General features: G+C 39.2%; 1 protein-coding gene across 1 annotated transcript in view; it reads left to right on the forward strand.

Moving 5' to 3' along the window:
- The first annotated feature begins 290 nt into the window (after nt 1-290).
- The window catches only part of LOC125234625 (dnaJ homolog subfamily C member 13), a 56,258-nt gene continuing 31,086 nt past the window's right edge, over nt 291-25,462 (forward strand). Inside the window, exons 1-13 of the mRNA XM_048140950.1 lie at nt 291-423; nt 753-1,099; nt 1,236-1,371; nt 2,940-3,150; nt 9,128-9,263; nt 10,329-10,447; nt 11,585-11,731; nt 12,228-12,327; nt 20,263-20,435; nt 21,456-21,663; nt 22,496-22,651; nt 24,245-24,384; nt 24,775-24,877. Coding sequence (XP_047996907.1) covers nt 764-1,099; nt 1,236-1,371; nt 2,940-3,150; nt 9,128-9,263; nt 10,329-10,447; nt 11,585-11,731; nt 12,228-12,327; nt 20,263-20,435; nt 21,456-21,663; nt 22,496-22,651; nt 24,245-24,384; nt 24,775-24,877 — 1,965 coding nt within the window. The 5' untranslated portion in view covers nt 291-423; nt 753-763. The remainder of the gene's footprint in view (nt 424-752; nt 1,100-1,235; nt 1,372-2,939; nt 3,151-9,127; nt 9,264-10,328; nt 10,448-11,584; nt 11,732-12,227; nt 12,328-20,262; nt 20,436-21,455; nt 21,664-22,495; nt 22,652-24,244; nt 24,385-24,774; nt 24,878-25,462) is intronic.

Raw genomic sequence — 25,462 nt, forward strand, 5'->3', positions numbered from 1 at the left:
TAAAACTATACTTTAACAGAACATGGTTTTCAAACGATCTTGTACTTTTGACATTTGTCAGATGATAGTGTTACTGCTCTTAAAATATACTGATAATCTATCGACATCATATCTTTTATAAGTTTATTTTAGACCAATATTTTAATATTGAGCATTTTCCCGTAAAATTCTTACACAGAAACTCACCATTGACGACTTTCATTTACTCACAATATGAAAAAGGTTTCTGTCTTTCTTAACTTTTCCATCACTTTAGCAATTATCCACGTTGGCAATTCCAATGGTGAACTGTCAAGTTCAGCGATTTGTCGGCCCGTAAGCTAGATCTCCTTATTGTTGAATTTATAACAAATTTTGTATACTATGTGGTTCCTATCGGATATTAGCTAGAACGATTGTAGCTCGATTGTCCGCCTCTTATTTGTGAGTATTACAGGAACGCTAAAACCGTTTCCAGCCCAGCAAAAATCTGTTTAGCGAGTCGTTGTTTACACGTCTTCATCGAACATTATTGTTTCATATATTTACAAAGGGGAGGATTCGGTCTGAAGTTATTTTCAGGAAGTGCGTCTAATGTCGAAACTAATGTTTAGGAAGTGTTTGAAACTGTGTGAACGGCATGTTCATTGAGATCTTTAATTTAATAACTATCTGCTTTGTCATAATGTTAGCGATCCCATAACAAGATTTGTTTATCGTACTTCCTTGAACCAGGTCAAAGTGGATATATATGATCAGTGCCATTGTTGCAGGCGATGCTAAAATGATTCCACTAAAAGACAACCAGGATGTGGCGTCGTTTCTGGTCACGAAGCACTCATGGAAGGGGAAGTATAAGCGCGTGTTCTCCGTGGGTACGCACGGGATCACGACGTACAACCCGGACCGGCTGGAGGTGACCAACAAGTGGCTGTACGCGGACGTGGTGACCGTGGCCTCGGCCAAGCACTCCAACTCCACCGCCAACCAGGACTTCATGCTCGTCATGAAGAAGGACAAAAAGGTGGACACTATGAAGTTCTCGTCGGAACATAAGTGTCTGATTCTTACAGAGGCTTTCAAGTATAGGCATTTGTTTGCTGAGAAGAAAGATGTTCTTGTGAGTATTTTGTACTTTAATTGACTTTTAGAGATGTAGCTTTAAAAAAAATTCTGTCATTTCAAAATAACTACCCTTATTAGAAAAATGTTCTGAATATACCAATGCACTATAAAATTAATGTTTTCTCTTCCAGAGATTTCAAGCCTATAAGCACCACTGGAGCGGCACTAGATTACCAATAGTGCTCGAAGTTGGTCCCTGTGCTTTGGAGCAACTAGATCCTTCAACACACACACTCTTAGCCAGCTACCCTTACTCTGATATCCAAGGTATAGTCACACCTCGGACACCGGCGATCAAATATATGAAAGAAGCGCGCTCCTAGCACACAGTCTAAGCTCGTGTAGGTGAACGCGTTCTACGCTTGTATGAGTGAAATATGACAGGCCAACTGTTAGAGTTTTTGACAGGCGGTAACTGTGAGGTAACCGAGAGGGGGTGGGCAGCACTTTTAGCGGGGAGTGGGAGTGGCCATACTGTATGATAGTACTCTTTATTATACTGTGGTATAGTGGCGAGATTGTTCATTTAAATATGTAATAAATAATTGATTGGTTGATCAAATAAAGAAAATCTGATTATGACGAAACATAGCTGATCGCAGATAAAGGAAAAAATAAAGAACTTTGGCATCTGTTCTACACCATGTTTTTTTTGTTTTCCGTTAAATTCGACACGTAGCTAGGTTCATTATCAGGAACCACCTTGTATAAGTATCATTATTAGTTAAATTCATTCATCATTTTCATACATAATAAATGAATTTATTGGTGTGAGAGACCCTTAACAATAACATTCAAGTTAGTGTCAAGTGATTGACGGCACATGTCAAAACAAATAACATTAGGAATTGGTAAAGGCTGTCACACACATGTTCAGTAATTATCTTTATTTTTTTAATATCTCGATTACCGTAAGTGTTAAGACGCTAGTTTCTTAGAGAAATTAATTGTATTTTGTTGAAAGAACCTTCTCTTAAAGTTAACGGAATTCAATAAAAACAGGGGGTATAGATCTTATTTTTCATCGCTATGGATACTTTGAGATAACTTACTGAAACACACTCAAGACACAGTATAATAAAGAGTACTATCGTGCAGTATGGCCACTCCCGCTTCCCGCTGAAAGTGCCGCCCACCCCCTCTCGGTTACCTTACAGTTACCGCCTGTCAAAAACACGAACAGTCGACCTGTCATATTTCACTCATACAAGCACACAAGTACGCGTTCACCTACACGAGCTAAGACTGTGTGGTAGGAATGCGCCTCTTTCAATATATTTGATCGCCAGTGTCCAAGGTGTGCTCAAGATGAAACAAGCCAAATATAAGTTTCAGCTTACCTTACTATTTTTTTAAATATAGAAGTCAACAAGTCATGTTATACTGTACAATAATAACCACAAAATTAAAATTTTGAAAAAATCCCCGACCGCGTCATAGTGGACCGATTTTCATGAAACATGGCTAAGAATACTCCCGACTAACTCAGCTTTCAGACAAAAATAACTAAATATAAATTGGTTCATCCGTTCGGGAGCTACGATGCTACAGACAGACGCACAGACAGACAGACAGACACGTCAAATTAAAAATCAAGCCATGTATGCTTCCAAATGTGTCTGTATTATAAGTATTAATTAGTTACTTTACTTCTCTCAGTAGTTACTAGCAATAATGCACTAAAATTGTTTTAAAATAAACAAGTACAGTCAACCAATTTGAATCCTAGGCCACTGTAGAACCCTTTCACAGTAAAAGTCAAACAGACTTCTATAGCAAATAAAACATGGTGTCAATACAACAGGGTTCTAGAGTGTTGCATTTCTTTGTTTTAGGCATCCTTCCAGTTAGAGATGTCTCCGGAGGCTTCGTCCTAGCCGTCGGGGGCTACAGTCGCCTCCACCTCTTCTCCAACGCCATGGACCACCAAGCCATCATCAACAAGATGTTGGAAATGGCTAACTTAACGCTGAGCATTAGTATTAAAGTGCTCAACACAATGATTACCTTGGAGGACTACCATAATCAAAGATTTGGGAAGTACAGGTATGACTCATTTTGTTATTTTTACATACACATCCATGACACATGGGTTAAAAATTTCACCACCCCCTTTCTTCCCGTGGGTGTCATAGAAGTCGACTGTGGGATATGGGTTAAATTGTGGCATAGGCGAGAGGCTGGCAACCTGTCACTGCAATGTCACAATTTGGATTTCTTTCAACCCCTTTTTGCCAAGAGTGGCACTGAAGCTTAGTAGTTCATGTGCTCTGCCTACCCCTTTATGGGATACAGGCGTGATTATATGTATCTATATGTACATCCATGACATTTCAAAAAGCCCTCGGTTTTTGGGTAAAATTGTGCGTAATGGTGCTCTCACACTGCGCTGTTATAAATGTCAAATACCATGGTAAAAAAAAACCGTGGTGTGACAGGGACAGCGCGCCATCGCGCCATCGGGCTGTGATGTCACACCACGTTATATACTAGTAACATGCATAACAGCCAGTTTGGGATTACCATAACCGTAAAATGGACACTAAATCATCTTACAGATTTAGATTCAGTCGGACATGTCGATAATCCGAAGGTCCAGGACACGCATTTCCTGGAGGGGTAGGCAGAGACTATGGATTGCTTCTTGCTACAATTCTGACCTGACATACCTGTTTTGCTTCTTTCGTTTTCATTGGATTATGGTTGATTATTTTTATATGTATGATATAAAATGATAAAATAATATTGAAGTGGGTTATCTATAAGAGTTATCTGATGATTGAAGAATATCACCCAGTTCATTGAATTTTATTAATAATCGATAAAAAGATAATTTCTTATTGTTTATACTTTGTTATGATACTAAATATTATCCCTTATAAACAACAAACAAATACAAACATAATGAAACTTATGAAATATGTGTATGTTAATAAGTTGGCCCAATTCGCCCAAGTGAGATTCTAGTTGGTCGCTAATATGGATTATTATTTATTTATTTATTTAAAAACATATTTCAATGACATTACAGATAAATCCAATGCGTCATGAAACTTAAATAAAAAAAAAAAACAGTAAATAAGCACATGAAAAAAAAAACAATAAAGTTTACAACTAAACAATTGATTTGGGCGATGACGTAACAGCGTGGCTCCGTTGCGTCGTTATTATCTCCAATTATTTTTTCCAGCATTACGTTTACGAGACATTGGCTGTTGGTTGTTTGCCTTATTGATTTAATAGATCGCTTTTTCGGCCGAGGAAAACGCGCATTGCCTCGGCCGAGGCACATATAGAGGTACATTGGCCGATAGCCATGCGAGGCCATTGCCTCGCGACGCTCATCGCTCTGTGTGGATCCGGCTTATAACATTTAAATATGTACCAGAGTACTTGAATGTAATGTTTACAGAATTGTTTCCAACTAGAATGAACTATGGAGTTCTTAGTATTTCCATTTCCTGTTAGATTATGGTTTCAACAATATCTCTTATCATTTGTTTATATGCGTGCATGTGCGTGCGTGCGTGCGTGCGTGAGTTCGTGCGTGGGTGTGTGCAAGTACACACTGAAGTAAGCGCGCCAAGCGTCATCAGCGTGATACCTGTTCGCCACGGGTACACTACACCTGCCAGAGTTGTGGTCGTGTTTGTCGCTCCCGTATTGGCTTACACAGCCATGAAAAACGTTGTCGCCCCACTTGACACTGCTTGTATAGTCTGTTATAGACTCGAAGGCCAATGATGATGATTGACTAAAATATGACGATATTTGCTAATCGAGTCAGACAAAATCCCGCTGGCTAAGAGGTTTAATTAATAAAAACGCTGCCCAATCCAAAATTGTGTCTCTCAATCATGTCTAAAAAAGGTCCACGATGGCATATTTTGTGCTTTACTCCCCCGTGCGAAGCCGGGGCGGGTCCCTAGTTAATGATAAAGATCTTCGTTCATTTGTCACTAAAAACAAACTTGTTTCTATTTAAAACAATAATCAATGTATGATGTCAACGAACTTCAAATTCGGAACAACCAAACCGTTAGCGTGTTTATTACTGATGAGTCACTTATCATTTGACCTTGCTAGTTGTAATCTATTTGCATATTTTAAACCTTATTATAATATCAATAAGTTTCAATGGTCAGTTGTTGATGTTTATTATGAAACAGGAATTATCTCCGTATACAATTACATATGCTGTGTTTAAAATGAATGTCATTTTTTATTAGGTACATCCGTTTGAATATATTTTATTGGAGCGTTCAGTTACATATGACGCACTTACAGGAACAAAAATATCTGAACACACCTTTATGCTCATTACTCATAATGTTAGTAGTACTAAATAAATAAATTAAATAAATAAATAAATATTGGGGACACCTTACACAGATCAACTTAGCCCCAAACTAAGCAAAGCTTGTACTATGGGTGTTAGGCGACGACATACATAAACAATATTTGTATTGTATTGTATTGTATTGTACATACTTAAATATATAAATACATACTTCTATACATAGAAAACATTCATGACTCAGGAAACAGTACAATGATGAACACAACTCAGGAAAAAATAACACAATCATTTGTACAAAGGCGAGGTAATACATTACTGAGCAGCGTAAGTGCGTTTTCACATTATCCGATCCGATATCGGATGTCGGACCGATATCCCATACATTATAGGGGCCATCTTGGATTTTTTCCATTGAAATCCTTCCGACATCCGATATCGGATCGGATAATGTGAAAACGGCCTTACGGTGCTTTTACACACAGATAGAAAATATCTCTTCAACCAAAGAAACCTATTTGAACCAAGAGATATCCAGTTTCCCATATCAGGAAGATTTTAATTACTTGATATAAAACATAAAATGTCTCGATGTTTATTACTTGCACTAACCATTTTATATCTTAACATGATTAGCAAAACGATCTTTTTTTAAAAACTTAATCATTTATTCCAAGAGCGTAAACGTTTTGTTCAGTGATAATTATTACTCAGAAGCAAATCAGCAAGTTCTTAAAAACAAGTATAATATTTCTTGGTTCTAAGTAATAAAATTGTTGTATTAAGAGTTATGACGGTTTTCGGTTAAGAGTTATGCATAATTAAAGTAAAAGTTAATGTTTCTTGGGGTGAAACAATTAGTTACTTACACCAAATATATACATTTTTCATTTTAAAAGTTCTGACGGTATTAGATGAAGATTTACATGTTTGAAGTTAGATTTAATGTTTCTTGGGGTGAAACAGTAAGTATCTTAAACCAAATATACTTACTTCTTGGATGTAATTTATCTTATTTCATTTAAAATATATAATTTCGAGTTCCCCAGCCAGTTAGAGAGAGAGAGAGAACTGGAGCGGAAGCACGTTTAGGATAGTCCTCAATAATAGCGCGTAGTTCCCAGAGGGAAGCAGGGGCTATTATGTCGGAATTTGTATTCCTATGATTCGATACATATCAAGTTCCAACCGGCGAGCCTAACCAAATCGGGAAAAATCTTAACACCGCGATGTACGAATTCTATGGGCTGGGGTCAGCGCCATCTAGCGGGTTTTTTGGTAACTAAACCGGTGTCGCCGCTCGGCGCGCGAACTAAATCTTGAAGCAAAACTTTATTATTTTTCGATCTAAACGTGTTGATTCTCAAATGGAACTTGTAGGCATTAAATCAAGAATTTGTGATATGAAGCCAAGAATGTAATAAATCTTGACCTAAGTCCGTGTTGATTTTTTATTTAAAACCTGCTCGAATTATGAATGAAGTCTATAAGCATCAAACCAAGAATTATTATAATCAAGCCAAGATTGTTCTAAATCTTGAAGTAAAACCTTGATATTTTTTGATTTGAACTTGTTGATTCTCAAATGGAGCTTGTAGACATTAAATCAAGAATTTGTGACACAAAGCCAAGAACTTAATAAATCTTGACATAAATCTGTGTTTATTTTTGTTTTAAGTTATTCTGGAACTTTGAATGGAGTTGCAAAGCATCAAATCAAGAACTATTAAAATCAAGCCAAGATTGATCTAAATCTTGACGTAAAACCGTGTATTTTTTTTATTTAAACTTTTATGTCTTGACTGTAGAACGTAAAAGTTAAATTAAGAAATTATGATTTCCTATTAAAAACGCAGAATTATTGTAGTTAAATTGTGGTGAATCTTCTTTTAACAGGTTTTTATTTTTGCTTTGATAAAGGTTACTTGAACCAAAGACGTTTTTTAAGAACTAGCATATTCATACTAAAACGGTGTAATATTTTGTTGCAAATAAATACTTCTTTGATTCAAATCTGTCCTATTTGTACCAAATTTATATAAAGTTACGACTGAACAATTTTGATTCTTCTTTGAAAAAGGAATATCCCTTTAGGTTAAGACCATGTTATTAGATGAAGAATTATATTATTCCTTTTAAATAACAGTGTTTGAGAGAGTTTTCCGTCTTAAATTAAAATATCTTTTCTATCTGTGCACGGGAAACACATTTCCAAGCAATTTACATGCCATTGCCGCGTTTGCTCCATAGTTAGTTGGTGCGTATTATAGAAACGCGGCAATGGTATGTAAGATTGCTTGGAATTGTATACAGAGGCCCGACGCGGAGCTTCGAAACCCAGCGAAGGCCGAAGGCCGAGCTGCGCGTAGGGCCGAAGGCCCGGAGCGTCCTTGAGAGGCGCGCCGGCGGACCGGGAAGTTGGAGCTTAAACACGACCCAATAGTAAAAGTGTCTTGAGGAGCTCACGACGGCAGGCCTACGGCCTGATTATTTTTGATTCTTGCAAGTTGCAAGTAACCGTTTGGGCACATCTCGGACACTAGCGATCAAATATATGAAAGAGGCGCGGTCCTAGCACACAGTCTAAGCTCGTGTAGGTGAACGCGTACCATGCTTGTATGAGTGAGATATGACAGGTAGACTGTCCTCGGTTTTGACAGGCGGTAACTGTGAGGTAACCGAGCGGGGGTGGGCGGCACTTTCAGCGGGGAGCGGGAGTGGCCATACTGTACGATAGTACTCTTCATTATACTGTGGTTTGGGTCACTTCCTCTATACGATGTATGTCAGGCTCTGAGCTTACTTAGTCCGATCGAAAGAAAGTCTGCGTTTCAGATTTTGTAAAGAAGTTTTCTCTAGAAAGTCCTATTTTTCAACTGTTTCCTTTAAAGTCTCACCACGTTTTGGAAATTTTCTGAACGGTTGTAAACCACCAGCTCATTAAACCTAAGAAATTATGACTTAGCAACGAAATGAAAGTGAATCATACTTTTTGCAGACTTCATAATTGCATAATTAGTGTTTGTTTTAATCATGAGAGCCGTATAATGAAGTTCTTTTGTCAATTGTTAATCTAATGTCATTGTATTTGTCCAAATACAATGTAATGTTTGTAGGAGGTAGGGCATAGCGAATGATATTCCGCTTTGTGTGGTATCTGGTAGGGCACAGCACAGCGGATAATATCTCGCTCGAATCTAGTGCAGAGCCCAACTGGGGAAGTACCTCCGCCTTACAGAAGACCGCAGCCAAATAGTACTAGACCCTACTCATAGTGTTGTATTCCTGCCAGTGAATAAGGCTGCCAGAGCTCAACGAGGGTGCGGTGTGCTGGCGACGGGAGGACTTACGGAACTAATTTGTTCCGTCTATTGTCCTTTGAGTCGTCGGCAACCCGAACCCTCCTCCTTGGAGCTTGTACACTCCTTTTTTCTGTGTACTTATATAAAAAAAAAAAAAATTTATCACTAATCCTATTGTTAACGCTAATTGACCGTCTCAAGTGCCATCGGGCCTTCGTATTTGAAATGGACTATACTTAACACAGCAAAAGGGAGTGTACAAGCTTCTAATGGGTTGGCAACGCGCATGTGACACTCCTTGAGTTGCAGGCGTTCATAGGTTACATTGACCGCTTTCCATCAGGCAGACCATATGCTTGTTTGCCACCGACGTAGTATTAAAAAACATACTATAAGACGGACTGATTGAGTTTTTCTTTTCTAGTGGCGACCAACACCAGACCTCACTAAGCGAGTTCATAGTTCACAAAGTGAACCCAGCGCGGCACATGGAACCGATGCGGCGTACCCTTTGCCTCTCCGATACTTGTATATTGGAACGCGATCCGCAGACCTATTCGGTGAGTAATACAATACAATACAATACAATAACTCTTTATTGTACACCTCAATACAGGTTCCCGTGTGGTGACTGGTTAAGAATTTCCACCACCCCCTTTCTTCCCGTCGTAGAAGTCGACTGTGGGATATGGGTTAATTGTGGCGTAGGCGAGAGGCTGGCAACCTGTCATTGCAATGTCACAATTTCGTTTTCTTTCATCCCCTTTTGTCTAGAGTGGCACTGAAACTTGGGTAGTTCATGTGCTCTGCCTACCCCTTTATGGGATACAGGCGTGATTGTATGTACGTATGTCAATACGGGAAACAACATAGTGAGTATAAATGACAACTCATACACAGAGAAGACAGTACCTACATACATATTCATATTCATTTATTTTCTAAATGCACAGATACATTACACGTCAACAGTTACAGTTTATATATACAAATATAAAATTTAGAATAATTGTAGTCAATGTTTACATAGGTACAATCATGAGAAATAATAAAATATAAAAATAAGAATAACAATTGGATACATAATTACATTAAACAAGAAGAGAACATACAAGATTGAGAGTACTGTACATACTAAATCAGAGGTCACCAAATGGTGGCCGTGGTTCACATCCGAACCGGGCAGGTCGGCTTAATGTGGACCGCGTTTCGTTGTTAATGAACAACCCTATACGTCTAAGTTATGTGAAGCCTGACCAGAAATATATGACTTTCTTCATACTATACTGAGCTGTCACCGTATACATCAGAATAAGCGGCAACCTCGGCGCCTCAAGCGACGCGCCCCAAGCGACGCGTCGCCTGGGGCGCGTCTTACGTCCTTCCTATACAAAATGTACCGAGGAGACGTTTTTTAAATTACACTCGGGCGGCGTGGAGCTGACGTCCGTTCCTCTTCTTAAGACATGCGTCGCCTGTGTGTGGACAGTCCCTAACAGCGCCCTCAACTCAGTCTCTCAACTCGAAGGTCTTGGACTAGATTGTGTTGCCAGTGTTAATCTATGGGGTAGGTCTTCGCCGTGTTTTTCGAAAGTATTTTTTCTAACAAAATGAATTTGTTTCAGGTCGTGTGCCTTCGTCCACTGAGCGACGTGTTCGCTTTGGTCAGAGACCGGGATCACCCACAGAAGTTCTCCATCGAGTACATGAATGGACAGACTCGCACTTACATGGCCGGCGAAAGGTAAGAAATCGTATTCGTACAAGTAATGGGAACGCACAATGTTGTTCACTGTAACCCGCCGCTTAGGAATTGAAAACCGCACGTAGTACATTAAAGTTCCGGAGTGGGGGCTTGTGACGTCACTTCTAAGTAAAAATTGTACCTAGGTGTGACGTCACGCAAAACTTCAACACACTGTACCGTCATGGTATAATAAAGAGTACTATCGTACAGTATGGCCACTCCCGCTCCCCGCTGAAAGTGCCGACCACCCCCTCTCGGTTACCTCACAGTTACCGCCTGTCAAAAACGCGAACAGTCGACCTGTCATATGTCACTCATACAAGCGTAGTTCGCGTTCACCTACACGAGCTTAGACTGTGTGCTAGGAACGCGCCTCTTTCATATATTTGATGGCCAGTGTCCGAGGTGTGGTACCGTCGTCATTTTTCGTTTATGAGAAAAAAGAAAAAATATGTGTCCGAAATTCTTTGATAATGTAACTGACGGACTAATTAGTTTTTTTTAGTCGTCTTGCCTATTGTTACAAATTATGACAGACCAGTGGTATCCACATTGTCACATTGTCATTCTTTCAAACAAGTCATAACCTCGTACTTCGTTTTATTTTCATAAACTATTCTTTACCGTTTTCATAAGCTTCGTATCCAATAGGGTGGCCCCGAGACTGACCCTAATACTAGGCTAATGGAATGTCCATTACCACTCTTACCAGATGCAAAGAGGTTCGAGTATTAAAGAGAGTTACTGTCAAAGTAAAATGTGTAATCATAGTGCATAGACTGCCATCTCTTGACACAGGCTCAAAACTTTTGAACCTCAGTTTTGACAATTTGGCCCATATTCTTAGCTTGATATGTTTTAAAATGTCAAATATTCATATTAGCGCCATCTAGCCGAGCGTACCCCAAAGGTGTATCGCCATCTAGCTCACAGTACCTTTTTCTGTATGGTTTGGGGTACGTTTTTTTCTTAGACTTTATCGGTCTATACGAAGTTATATAGGTCTTTGCCAGACGTCATTATAACTATATGAATCCTTTTCTGTAGGGTGCTAGAGAAAAGGATACCTATAGTTTTCTTTGTTCTTATTTACTGACCGACTTGTTTGACAGAGTTTTTTTATATTTATTACAGAGACGCGTTACTAGCGTCGCTGCTGGACGGCGTCCGCTCCGCCGGGCAGCGCGACGTGCACGTGCGCTCCGGCGCCACCCCGCGCGGCTACCGGCTCGGCCCGCTGCACCAGCCCGTGGACGAGGAGACCGAGTCCAACCACCTCCGGTATTTCCATAGTAAACAGCTGTAGACCATTAAGTTTTCCAAATTGTCTATACGTACACTGTCTTATCCAATTCATGGTGGCTGGGATGTGTCGTGTGGGAGACACCGGGGCAAACGACGCAATGGAGCCATGCTGTTACGTCATCGCCCAAATCAATTGTTTAGTTGTAAACTTTTATAGTTTTTTTTTTTTCATGTTCTTATTTACTGCTTTTTTTTTTAATTTAAGTTTAATGACGCATTTGATTTATCTGTAATGTCATTGAAATATGTTTTCAAATAAATAAATGTTTTTATCCTTCACTAAGCGGCGCGACGAGCCAGCATTACAGCACCATGCTGTTTTGGCAGGATCGCCATGTGAGCTGAGGCGCTAAATGAGAACTTCGAGTAGTTGGCATATAGTAATGTGTCAACGTTTGTCTTAGTAGTAATAGTTTAGATATAGTTTACCAGCCAACATGGACTTCTAAATGCAATATATATTTGTCGACAGATTATTCCAGAACCCAGTAGGCATGACGCGAGCGGAGGTGATCGAGCGATTCAACGCCAACGTCGGCTACAGCGGACTCAACTATTCCGTCAGTGCCGATGTAAGTTTACAATCCACCAAATAACGGAAGTGTAGAGTAGATAGTGCATTACGCGAGAATGTTCATTATGTGTTGCATGACAGCTACTTCAATCAAATCTGTAAACGTTAGCCAAGACCACAGGCTGGCGTTAGCAAAGTTATGAAATATTGTCAGACACAAAATCGCTTTCAAAACCCCTGAGTGTATGCTCATATTGGGCGTGCAACTTAAACAATTGCAGCTCACACAAGTGTGAGTCGACGCTGCATAGCGCACACGCGGGCGAGCTCACTTTGCGTTTTCAGAAGTGTTAGAAGAATCGTATTTACGATGGATATTCTCGTGGGATTGCTCAGAGTTCAATTTAGATTAATTTTGTTACTTGATATTGCATCCAAACGGTATAGGCATATATATAAAACAGTATGAAGCGCTTCAAATGAAATGATCAGAGATTTTTAATTGCCTACTACAATTGTCCTTTTTGTACAAAACGAATGTTTGCTTCTTTTCATTTCATAATTATATTTATATGCCCGAGGCACAGTCGGCATTTAATATGTAGTGACCGCTATAGTGGCAACTTAACTTACTTGATACTATTGTCCCGGATTTGTAAGTTCACATTTTTGACACATTTGTTTTGAAGTATGTTGCGATGTGGCTAAGACGTATCGTTTGCCAAATCTAACGATTAATTTCGAATTGGTTGAATCGATTAGGCCCTATGTACAAGGAGGCGCTTAAGAGGGCATTCAACGAAAACGTCGTAATAATGTAAAATTGATAGTTTTAGTCGGCAAAATGCTACACTTTCCGTCATCTAAAAGACTTATTAAGTTCAGGATTCGATTAGGACATCTTCTTAACTTACATGTTGTGAGACTGGATTTTTAAAAACTAACTCACTTAATTAATTATGATTTTTTTTCTGGTGCATGTTTAGGAAAACCCGCGAAAAGTGCTGACTTAGTCCGTCTAATTTGTAAAATTTGGATAGTTTTGAATGCTTCAAGTGGTAAATTTGTATTATGTATATCCTGTACTACAATCTTTTGAGACTACTTCTTTGTTATAAGGCTTTAGAATAGAGTAAATGAGGATATGATGAATTCAATTTGTTTCAGAAATCACCTCAGAATAAGTGTCAATTTCTTCGAAAACTTACGTGTTTTTGAAGTAGTTTTAATATAAAAATAATCTGCAACGCTTACTCAAACAGATTTTATGCAAAAGTTTTCTATTAATTGCAATTTAATATTTTTGACGATTTTTTAAAAATGCCTCCTTATTACCGGTTACGCGCGCTTGCGATGTCAGTACCGCGGCAGAGCTTGTAGAGGCAGGACGTATGTTAGTCCGCTCCGCACGCGGCTCGACGATCGCGAAGTTATTTTGTCATTGTGTGCGGCACCCGCCATGTCCAAAACCGCACTTGTGTGCGTGTTTGGCTGTACTGTTGCATGTATACTGCGACCGAAAACTTTGATCCTTGGGTTGACGACTTTGGCAACTAACTAATTAACTTGACTAATATTTTTAGTAAGTATTATTAATTATTGAATATCATTTTAGGTTACTGACTCGTCTCAACAAAATCTTTGACAATAGATGGTACTCAGGATCTGATGATGATGTCAGATGGTAGTCATGAGTTCTCATCAACCAGGTCTTGAAACCATTTCGTGTTTGGGCTCGTTTGATTTGCCTCAACAAGATCTTTGACAAGAGGTGATGGTACCCAGGATCTGATGATGAAGCCGGAAGGTAGTCAACAGAATTCATGAACCAGGTCTTGAAACCACTCCGTGTTTGGGCTCGTTTGGTTCGTCTCGACAAGATCTTTGACAAGAGATGGTACCCAGGATCTGATGATGAAGCTGGAAGGTAGTCAAGAGAATTCATCAACCAGGTCTTGAAACCACTCCGTGTTTGGGCTCGTTTGGTTCGTCTCAACAAGATCTTTGACAAGAGATGGTACCCAGGATCTGATGATGAAGCTGGAAGGTAGTCAAGAGAATTCATCAACCAGGTCTTGAAACCACTCCGTGTTTGGGCTCGTTTGGTTCGTCTCAACAAGATCTTTGACAAGAGATGATACCCAGGATCTGATGGTGAAGCCGGAAGGTAGTCAATAGTATTCAACAACCAGGTCTTGAAACTCTTCTGTGTTTGGGCTCGTTTGATTCGTCTCAACAAGATCTTGGACAAGAGATGGTACCCAGGATCTGATGATGAAGCTGGAAGGTAGTCAAGAGTATTCCACGACCAGGTCTTGAAACCACTTCGTGTTTGGGTTCGTTTGATTCGTCTCAACAAGATCTTTGACAAGAGATGGTAATCACTCTTTTATACTCTGGCGCATCCACTGTCTCAGTGTGTCAACAGTCAACTAAAGCAAGTAGGCGTAGCGTAGAGTTGTATTTCCTTACAAAAGACTAATACATAGATGTGGACCTTCCTGTGCTCCATGCAATTAAAACAACATAATATTTAAAAACCGGCCGAGAGTGTGTCGGGCCACGCTCAGTGCCTGCACTGAGCGTGGCCCGACACACTCTCAGCCGGTAGATAGCCGCTCGGCTTTTCCGTAGTTTTCCATATTTTTCAAAAACTACAGAACCTATCAAGTTCAAAACAGTTTTCCTAGAAAGTTTATAAAGTACCCGAACCCTCCTTGGAACTTGTACACTCCTTTTTGCTGTGTACTTAACACAGCAAAAGGGAATGTACAAGTTTCTAATGGGGTGGCAACGCGCATGTGACACTGTTTGAGTTGCAGGCGTCCATAGGTTACGGTGACCGCTTTACATCAGGCGGGCCGTATACTTGTTTGCCACCGACGTAGTATAAAAAAAAATAAAAAGTTCTACTTTGTGATTTTTAAATATTTTTTAAATATATTGTTAAAAAGTTAGAGGGGGGGGGACACACTTTTTTTCCTTTAGGAGCGATTATTCCCGAAAATATTAATATTATCAAAAAACCCGCCCTTATTTATTGCTTATTTTTTATTGCCCGTGTGGTGCCGTGTTTAGAATTTCACCACCCCCTTTCTTCCCGTGGGTGTCGTAGAAGCCGACTGTGGGATATGGGTTAAAATTGTGGCGTAGGCGAGAGGCTGGCAACCTGTCACTGCAATGTCACAATTTTAGTTTTCTTTCAACCTCTTTTTGCCAAGAGTGGCACTGAAACTTGAGTAGTTCATGTGCTCTGCCTACCCCTTTATGGGATACAGGCCTGATTGTATGTATGTATCAAAAAACGATTTCAGTAATTCATTTTTAAATACCTATCCAACAATAAATCACACGTTAGGGTTGAAATGAAAAAAAAAATCACGCCCTACTTTACGTGTAGGGGGGTGGGTACCCTAATAAAACATTTTTTCCACTTTTTATTTTTGCACTTTGTCGGCGTGACTGATATACATATTGGTACCAAATTTCAGCTCTCTAGTTCTAACGGTCACTGAGATTATCCGCGGACGGACGGACGGACGGAGGGACAGACAGACAGACATGGCGAAAATATAAGGGTTCCTAGTTGACTACGAAACCCTAAAAACACATTTTAAATATAAAAAAAAACTACTTAAAATTAAAGAAAACCGATCTTAGTTCCATTATACAGGGCCACCCTGGGCCCATTCAAATCGGTCAGTATGGGAAAATCTGAAACTATAAGACATACGAAGATTTGTTCTTAGAAACCATGTCACCGATTTTGATAAAAAGAAAAACTGCATTCATACAATTAAAAAAAAAGTGTACCCAGCTGGGGAATCGAACCCGGTTGTTTTGAAAAAATAAACTTACACTATTTCTATTCAGATATCGTTTGTGTAGGTCTTAAGCAGTAAATATCTCTAAGAAACATAATGTCTAAAATGAATAAAATGCATTTTTTTCACATACTTTAATTTATCATAGTAGGTGTTCAAAGTGACCACCGTTACAATATTCAGCAAGTTCATCTTTACAACAGTGTACAAAAATAGCTATAACACCGTTGAAGACCTAAAAGTAGCCATAGAGTCAACTTTAACGCAGATTCACCACATGAAGATACAAAATGCAATAGTAAGATCGTTACCTAGACGTGTTGAATATTGTATTGAAAAAGACGGTGGTCACTTTGAACACCTACTATGATAAATTAAAGTATGTGAAAAAAATGCATTTTATTCATTTTAGACATTATGTTTCTTAGAGATATTTACTGCTTAAGACCTACACAAACGATATCTGAATAGAAATAGTGTAAGTTTATTTTTTCAAAACAACCGGGTTCGATTCCCCAGCTGGGTACACTTTTTTTTTTAATTGTATGAATGCAGTTTTTCTTTTTATCAAAATCGGTGACATGGTTCCTAAGAACAAATCTTCGTATGTCTTATAGTTTCAGACTTTCCCATACTGACCGATTTGAATGGGCCAGTACCTAGAAAACGTCATCATCTTCCTTGCGTTATCCCGGCATTTGCCACGGCTCATGGGAGCCTGCGGTCCGCTTTGACAACTAATCCCAAGATTTGGCGTAGGCACTAGTTTTTACGAAAGCGACTGCCATCTGACCTTTCAACCCAAAGGGTAAACTAGACCTTATTGGAATTAGTCCGGTTTCCTCACGATGTTTTCCTTCACCGAAAAGAACCTAGAAAACATATATCATATACAAAATGAAATAAAACTAAGAAAACGGATTATATTCATTATACGCGATATAATCTGATTCCATAAATTTATTTCATGAGTAACTATCGCGGTGACAGAAGACAATATTATATACACAATTTATTATAATATAAAAGGTTTTTTAATTTATTTCTTCCATGGCTACACACGTTTTAATAGAAAAAAACCGGCCAAGAGCGTGTCGGGCCACGCTCAGTGTAGGGTTCCGTAGTTTTCCGTATTTTTCTCAAAAACTACTGAACCTATCAAGTTCAAAATAATTTTCCTAGAAAGTCTTTATAAAGCACTACTTTTGTTAATTTTTTCATATTTTTTAAACATGTGGTTCAAAAGTTAGAGGGGGGGGGACGCACTTTTTTTTCCTTTAGGAGCGATTATTTCCGAAAATATTAATATTATGAAAAAACGATCTTAGTAAACCCTTATTCATTTTTAAATACCTATCCAACAATATATCACACGTTGGGGTTGAAATGAAAAAAAATATCAGCCCCCACTTTACATGTAAGGGGGGTACCCTAATAAAACATTTTTTTCCATTTTTTATTTTTGTACTTTGTTGGCGTGATTGATATACATATTGTTACCAAATTTCAGCTTTCTAGTGCTAACGGTTACTGAGATTATCCGCGGACGGACGGACGGACGGACGGACGGACGGACGGACGGACGGACGGACGGACGGACAGACAGACATGGCGAAACTATAAGGGTTCCTAGTTGACTACGGAACCCTAAAAACTGTGATAAGTTTAATAATTAAACTAAAAGGTCAAGTATTTATGCACGAAATCATGTATGCAAATATGTAATATATATATGGTGGTGTTTTTACGCAAGTATCAATAATGGTTAGTCCGCAACGCTACTGACGGCGTGGCGGTACCGACCATGAATGCTATCCCTTTCGCTCTAGCCGCACGTAAGGTTGGTTCGAAGAGGATCGCACGCTATGTCTGTACCGCAGGCTACAATCGTTATGCTTCTGGTTATAGTGTGCGTCTGCACACAGGCGCACGCCAGCGCCGCCGGCGTCGAAATTCGAGCAAGCAGATTTTTTGAAAGCGCTCTTAAACAAATATACGATTTCTATCAACTTACTAAAATGTCATTTGAATCGAAATGACAAGACTCTGCCACAGCACTAGTTTAAAAATAAAAATGAATGATAAATGACATAATAAGTAAATCCTGCGTGATAAATTAATACCGTAAAATACTCACTAACGAAGATCCGAAAAAATGTAACATGTGTTAGATTATGTTTAAAGTAAGCGAAATATTGTTTTTAAGTACTTGATTTTTTTAAACATTATTACAGGATTTTATTTAAAATTTCATTAGGTCGCGCGAGTTTACGCTTTGTGGACGCTGTCATGTGTCAAAAAGAGGTTCTTACAGCTCTGGGACAATAATTAATGCTATTTTGAGATCGTTACTATGTATTTGTGAGTAAAAGCTGTACAGTCAGCATCTGTACAGCTTTTACTCACATGCAAAAAAGCTCGTTTTTACTTCAATGTCAAATTAAATCAGACGCTTTTACTAACGATTTTGCTATGTAGTGTATGGTCGAAGAATTTGATTATTTTTAGCAATTTGCGGTAACATTTGTTTGACACATAAGGCCCACTTGCACCAACCACTTAACTCAGGGTTAGTGGGCTGTCAACTGTCAAATTCCATAGAAAATGGTGGGCTAACCCTCGGGTTTACCCTCCATTTTCGTTGGTGCAAGTGGCCCTAATTATGCTGACAGCTGTCAAATGTAAACCGTTAACTGCTAAAGAATTTTCCTCGACCGTACTGTGAATGACTACATATTGCATTTTTTTTACATACTGAATGAGTATCTAGTTGTTCATTGCGATAGGTTTTGAAACATTGCTCGTTTTCTACATGAATGTTTGAGTTTGTACATACATATAAACTTTCCATACTTGCATGCTTCACTAGCTGTCCATATTATTTTGCATCGTGTACAGTTTGCCATGTTGATTTGTTTGTGCCTTGTAGGCCCCTTCCCTGTTGTGGCGGATACTTACATGGGATATAGTAAGTCCCCTATATATATTATTGGGTTATTGACACATTTTGAACTTGGCTATTGGGTCATATAGCTTGCTGTGTAGGTACACGAAACACAGGGACGGTTAGTTAAAACCATAAAGAAATAAGTGAGCGGGTTATTTGTATACGCAAAGTTAAGTGACATCTAGCGACAATCACGCGTCAAATAGCGTGAATTATCAGTACCACTACTCGACACTAGGTGGCAACTGTGTCTCGTCTGCCAAAAATTTAATATTAGAACAGTTTAAAACTTATATTACAAGCAGAAGGAATTGAAAACAGAATACTGATTAATACTATTGTGATATTAGCTAAAAATTGGTGAGCATTCGACTTTTCGTTCGTCGCGACATCTATTGACAAGTAGCAGTACTGATAATTTACGCTACTTGACGCGTGATTGTCGCTAGATGTCACTTAACTATGCCTATAAAAATAACCCGTATTTACTGATGTATGGAGTTACAACTCTTCCCTTACTTCTGCCTCTATGGTTAGAACACATTCATTCATTTTGGAATACATTACATTACTATAAAAATATATTATACTCATATACACACACTTTATAGAAAAATGCTTACGGAATTTTATAAGTTCTGCGAATCCGACATTCTGAGAATCTGACTTTTTGCGAATCTGGCATCCTGCTAATCTGACATTCTGCGTTCCTGGCATAAAGCGTCAGAATCGTTTCATCTTATAACTTTTTATGACCGATTAACTACCGGATATTTAGGTAGCACAAATTATATGTAAAACTTTGTGATATAAGTTGTGATAACTCATTACAAATCTCACTAAATTCGTTCAAACTTTCATAATGTCAGTCAGTTATTTCATAAACCTTATGTAAAGGTAGCAGAGACTTTTACTATGAAATATGATTCAATGAATGTGACTCGAGAGCTGGGGCCCATTTCTCGAAGTTACAAGTTACAATTTACAAGTGGTAGTCAATGTTTAATATGACAAGTCGGAAAAATACTTCCGCTTGCAACTTTTAGCTTTGAGAAATGGACCCCTGATCCTTTTCATAATATAGTTATATCATCAGATCACTCATGGGTTATGCCATATGGGTCACGGTAATTTGGGGATATACTTGTCTTATTGACATTAAAACCTCTTGACTTGGTAAATGCTCGACTTTTCTCGTAGCTCTAAATGTTTCCATTTTCAGCGCCTATTCGCGGAGAATAAAGAAAAGTTGATAACAGGAGCGCTGAGCGCCCTCGTGAATAGTACAGCTACTAGTGCTACTTTGCCTCCGAGAGAGCTAGAAGCGCTGTTTCATGCGCTGAGACGGCTCTGTGCCAGTAAAGTTGGATTCGCTGCCTTCACAGCGTTGCCTGGGTAAGTGTCAACGAATCTTTTATCTTATCAGTAACGCAGTAATCTTTTATCCCGTGGGGTAAAGGAGCGCGTGGGCTTTTCAGGGAGTTGGGGAAGCGGTTAAGGGAGGTAACAGGTGACCCTCGCGCCGGCAGCTTTCTCGCGCAAAGAATTGCTATTGCAATACAGCGCGGGAATGCTGCCTGCGTGATGGGCACCTTGCCGAGAAGCCAGGGCTTAGACTTTTAGGTATTTTTATTTTTTAGATTTAATAGTATAATTTATTATCAGTAAAATTGTACTTATACTTATGTAATTAATGTACAGTCAAGTGTAAAAATATGGGTGCGTACAACTTATCAAAAATATGTCCCATAGCACTTTATGTCGGCGGAATAAGGTCTCGGTACATATTTTTGAGCGGATAAAATCGATACGTATTTGTGCACTTGACTGTAGCTATGTAGTGAACAGCAAAGTTACGAGCGCTTAGTTGCCTCCGAGAGAGCTAGAAGCGCTCTTTCACGCGCTGAGACTGCATTTACTGTACTACCAGGATATGAAACGGCCTTGCCTGTGTATGTATATGCATTATTGTCGGTCTGTAGGTCTTTAATGGTTTCGCTGCATGTACACCGTTACCTGGGTATGTAACAATGGCAGAGGCGCTGTTACATGCGCTTCTTTTGCAACCTAAAAAAGGAGTGTACAAGTTTCTAATGGGTCGGCAAAGCGCATGTGACACCCCTTGAGTTGCAGGCGTCCATAGGTTACGGTGACCGCTTTCCATCAGGCGGGCCTTATACCTGTTTGCCACCGACGTGGTATAAAAACATCGAGGCATAGGAACTGCATTACCAGGTCTCATTAGTAGTAAACACGTGTCGGGCTGAAAAACAATACTTTCATTTCAACTCTTTCAAGTAGGATATAACTGACATAAGCTTCGACCATCTTGATACCTCAAATAGGGTCTGTGTTCAATGTATGGCTTCACATCCATAAATTGTGTTTTTTTGTTTAAAACATTACATTTTTCAGATTCCGCGAATGGATCGGCTCGGCAGTAGTCGGTGCGCTCCGGCGCGGCTCGGCAGCTTGTTCGCACGCGGCACTAGACGCGGCCTGTGCCCTTATGCAGCCTATGCATCACGAACCGGACTTACGACAGGAGCAACTGAATAAAGCGTCCATGTTGGCTACTCAACCCTTCTTGGAAGGCTTATTGTCAATGTGGGCGGAGCATGTTGTAAGTATTATTATGTTACTGGTTACTGGCATCTTCTGGGCGAGCTCACTCCATCGTTGGCCACGTCTTTGCCTTTGGATAGTCTGTGGCCGAGATAAATAATTTAAAAACATCAAGGTGTTCGCAAATATCTAAGACTTTAGATTGACTCAGCGCCTTCAGCTCCTTTCTCAGCGCTTGAAAATCTGTAAGTAGTGGTAGAATATTCTAGATGCGGCCTCTTGTTTTCTACTCAACCTTTCTTGGAAGGCTTATTGTCTATGTGGGCAGAACACGTAGTAAGTAAATACTATATTACAGGTTGTTAAGGTTCACGACACAATTTAAAACTTTAGATTGACTCAGCGCCTTTAGCTTTTACTCAGCACTTGAAAGTCTGTAAGTAGTGGTAGAATATTCTAGATGCGGCCTGCGTTCTCATGCAGCCTATGCATCAACCGGACTTAAGACAGGAACAACTGAATAAGGCTTCCATGTTGGGTACTCAACCCTTCTTAGAAGGATTGTTATCTATGTGGGTAGAAAATGTAAGTATTATTACTATTTTACAGGTTATCAAAGTGTAAATTATCTAAGACTTTAGATTGACTCAGCGCCTTTCATAACTCAGCGCTTGAAAATCTGTAAGTAGTTGTAGAAAGTTTTAGATGCCGCCTTCGTCCTCATTTATATATGACTTCATTTGGACTCAGCGCATTTAGCTACTCAGCGCTAGAAACTGTGTACTTTAATAATGCGTTAGATATGGCGGTGCGCGCCCTTAATACATATAGCCGCACCAGGAGCTAGATTTGAAACAGTAGCAGACAGTTTATTTATCTTTTTTTTTCAGACTGCCGGAAGTGGAGCACTAGTGGTGGCAGCCATGCTGGATTTCCTCACATTCGCCCTATGTGTGCCGTACAGCGAAACTACGGATGGCAAACAGTTCGACCAGCTTCTAGAAATGGTCGCCAACAGAGGCCGGGTGCTGTTCAAACTGTTTGAGGTAAGTAGCTACATCCTATACTGTTTGTACAGTCGGTTCATCTTTACTTGTCCTATCATGTAAACAAACGAAACGTCAAATATGATCAAAGATAATTACTAGTGATTGGAAATGTCGATAAAATGATGTATTAACGATAATTTGTAAATAAACGCTGCTAACGTCATCAGACGATTTTTAATTTTACGTCACACAACATCTATGTAAAAACCAAAATTTAATTAGGTTTCGTCACATTTGCAACAATCCTATGGAAAAGGCTATTACGGTATTCATTTTATAGTACCTAACATTAACATTAATACAACAAAAAATATACTGATAGTAAAATATTTATTGTAAAGAGGTAGGAAATAAAATGTAAAGAAGTCGGTTAATAAATCTGATAAATTATTGTAATTAATATCAACGCATTTTTTCCAAGCTATACAAACTCAAACGTTAATATCGATCGTTCATAACGATAAGTTGTCATCCCAACATTACGACTCATAGACAATCTAGACCTCGTAATGTCGGGAGTTTTTGATGTCATCCGTTCGTAATTACAATTATTGATGAAAATCGTTTTAAAAATGATATTTTTCAGGGGTTTTTTGATTGATTTTAATACTTTGTGAGTTTATTTAAGTGTGCAATAACATTTTTAGTGATGGTTAATGTGCAATTCCAGAGAAAAGTGAGATAATGTTTTCCAGCAGTGTTTGTTTAAGTACATGATTGGACAAGTAAGGATGAACTGAGTGTATGTAGCTATATTGTAGTTCACCGGACAACCAGGCGTGGGGAGCGGTGTCACCCTTACGTTGTCGACCTGCCTTTCATTCGCACGAAGAGGTTTGCCTCTTCTTTCCTAATGCGAACTGCTAAGGAATGGAACATGCTCCCCTCATCTGTATTCCCGGGCGAATACAATCTGGGTGTATTCAAGTCAAGAGTGAATAGGCTGTTACTGAACCAGTGAGCTACAACCTCGGCCTTGTCGTTACTTTCCATCAGGTGCGACTAAGGTCAATCACTGGCCAGTTTATAATTATAAAAAAAAAGTTCCTCACATTCGCTCTGTGCGTGTCGTACAGTGAAACTACGAACGGCGAGCAGTTTGATAAGCTTCTAGAAATGGTCGCAAATAGGAGACGAGTACTGTTCAAACTGTTTGAGGTAAGTATCTAAAAATTATAAGATGTTTTTGACCGACTTTTGGAAGTGCTAAGGCGCTATTTCTCGTTGATCACAACTGGCCTTAGTGCGTTTTCACATTATCCAATACGATATCAGATGTCAAAAATCAAAGATGGCGGCTTTAATGTATGGGATATCGGTCCTACATCCGATATCGGATCGGATAATGTGAAAAGGCACTTGCAGTTGAAACCCTCCGTTTTTACCTTACATGGCAGCAGTATGACCCTGCAAAAATATTCTAAGGACTGGTATACATCGTGTCATTAACGAAAGCATGCGCCTTGGTCCTTATTGTCACGTTATTATGGGTTAAATTTGTCAAATTCGCGCTTCAGCGTGAATGACACTTTTAATTGTAGTCATTCTGTAGTTTAATATACAAAAATATTTACAATTACATTTTTACAGCATCCATCAATGGCGATAGTGAAAGGCGCCGGGCTAGTTCTTCGCGCTTTGGTCGAAGAAGGTGGGTCAGGAGTGGGCACGAGAATGCAAGCACTAGCGTTGGCAGAAGCGGCCTTACCACGACATCTGTTGACAGCATTGTAAGTCATTTTCTTTAAATTGATGGCGTTTCTGGTAGCCTAACCCACTGATGTGCCGACGGACAGTTTCCGAAATATTGACATAGGAAATCTTCGGAAACTTTCCATACTTTGCATGCCCAATTGTATGGGTGGAAACTTTCCATTTCATGAATTTGATTTCCCTTTATTTTTCGTGAAAGTTTCGTGAATTTTTTTGCACATCACTACCCTAACCTCAATGTTGGTACGCTACGTGTATATTCTTTTTGGTATAACTTTTTGATCCTGGATTCCTTTCCATTTAACCTTTCAATGCCTTCTCTCGTATACGTTACAGCCAATTTGGACTATAATCACTTTTTTGTATAAGTATAGTCATACAAATGGTTAATGATAATTATGTCACAGGTACGCTGGAGCCAGGTTGCACCACAGACATCTAGCGCGGCATCTGGTGGCACTTTGGTTGGTAGACCACGCGCCAGCGCATAACCTACTTAAACGGATCATGGTAAGTCAATTTTCAAGGTTATTTAAAGTATTCTTGAGTAAATTGGTCGTTAGGACAATATGAAAGAAATGACAGAAATGAAAGACAATGTACGTATTTTTTGCACTGTAAGGGCCTTGAACTAAGAGTTCACTAGGTACTAATTTTTAGGGTTCCGTAGTCAACTAGGAACCCTTATAGTTTCGCCATGTCTGTCTGTCCGTTCGTACCCCCCCCCTACATGTAAAGTGGGGACTGATTTTTTTTTCATTCCAACCCCAACGTGTAATATATTGTTCGATAGGTATTTAAAAATGAATAAGGGTTTACTAGAATCATTTTTTGATAATATTAATATTTTCGGAAATAATCGCTCCTAAAGGAAAAAAAAGTGTGCCCCCCCCCTCTAACTTTTGAACCATATGTTTAAAAAATATGAAAAAAATCACAAAAGTAGAACTTTCTAAAGACTTTCTAGTTTGTTTGTTTTCAACTTGATAGGTTTAGTAGTTTTTGAGAAAAATACGGAAAACTACAGAACCCTACACAGCGTCGCCCGACACGCTCTTGGCCGGTTTTTAGATTAAGAGTACAGTACTATTTTTA

The sequence above is a fragment of the Leguminivora glycinivorella genome, chromosome 16, assembly GCF_023078275.1.
Source record: "Leguminivora glycinivorella isolate SPB_JAAS2020 chromosome 16, LegGlyc_1.1, whole genome shotgun sequence".
In the NCBI taxonomy this organism is placed as follows: domain Eukaryota; kingdom Metazoa; phylum Arthropoda; class Insecta; order Lepidoptera; family Tortricidae; genus Leguminivora; species Leguminivora glycinivorella.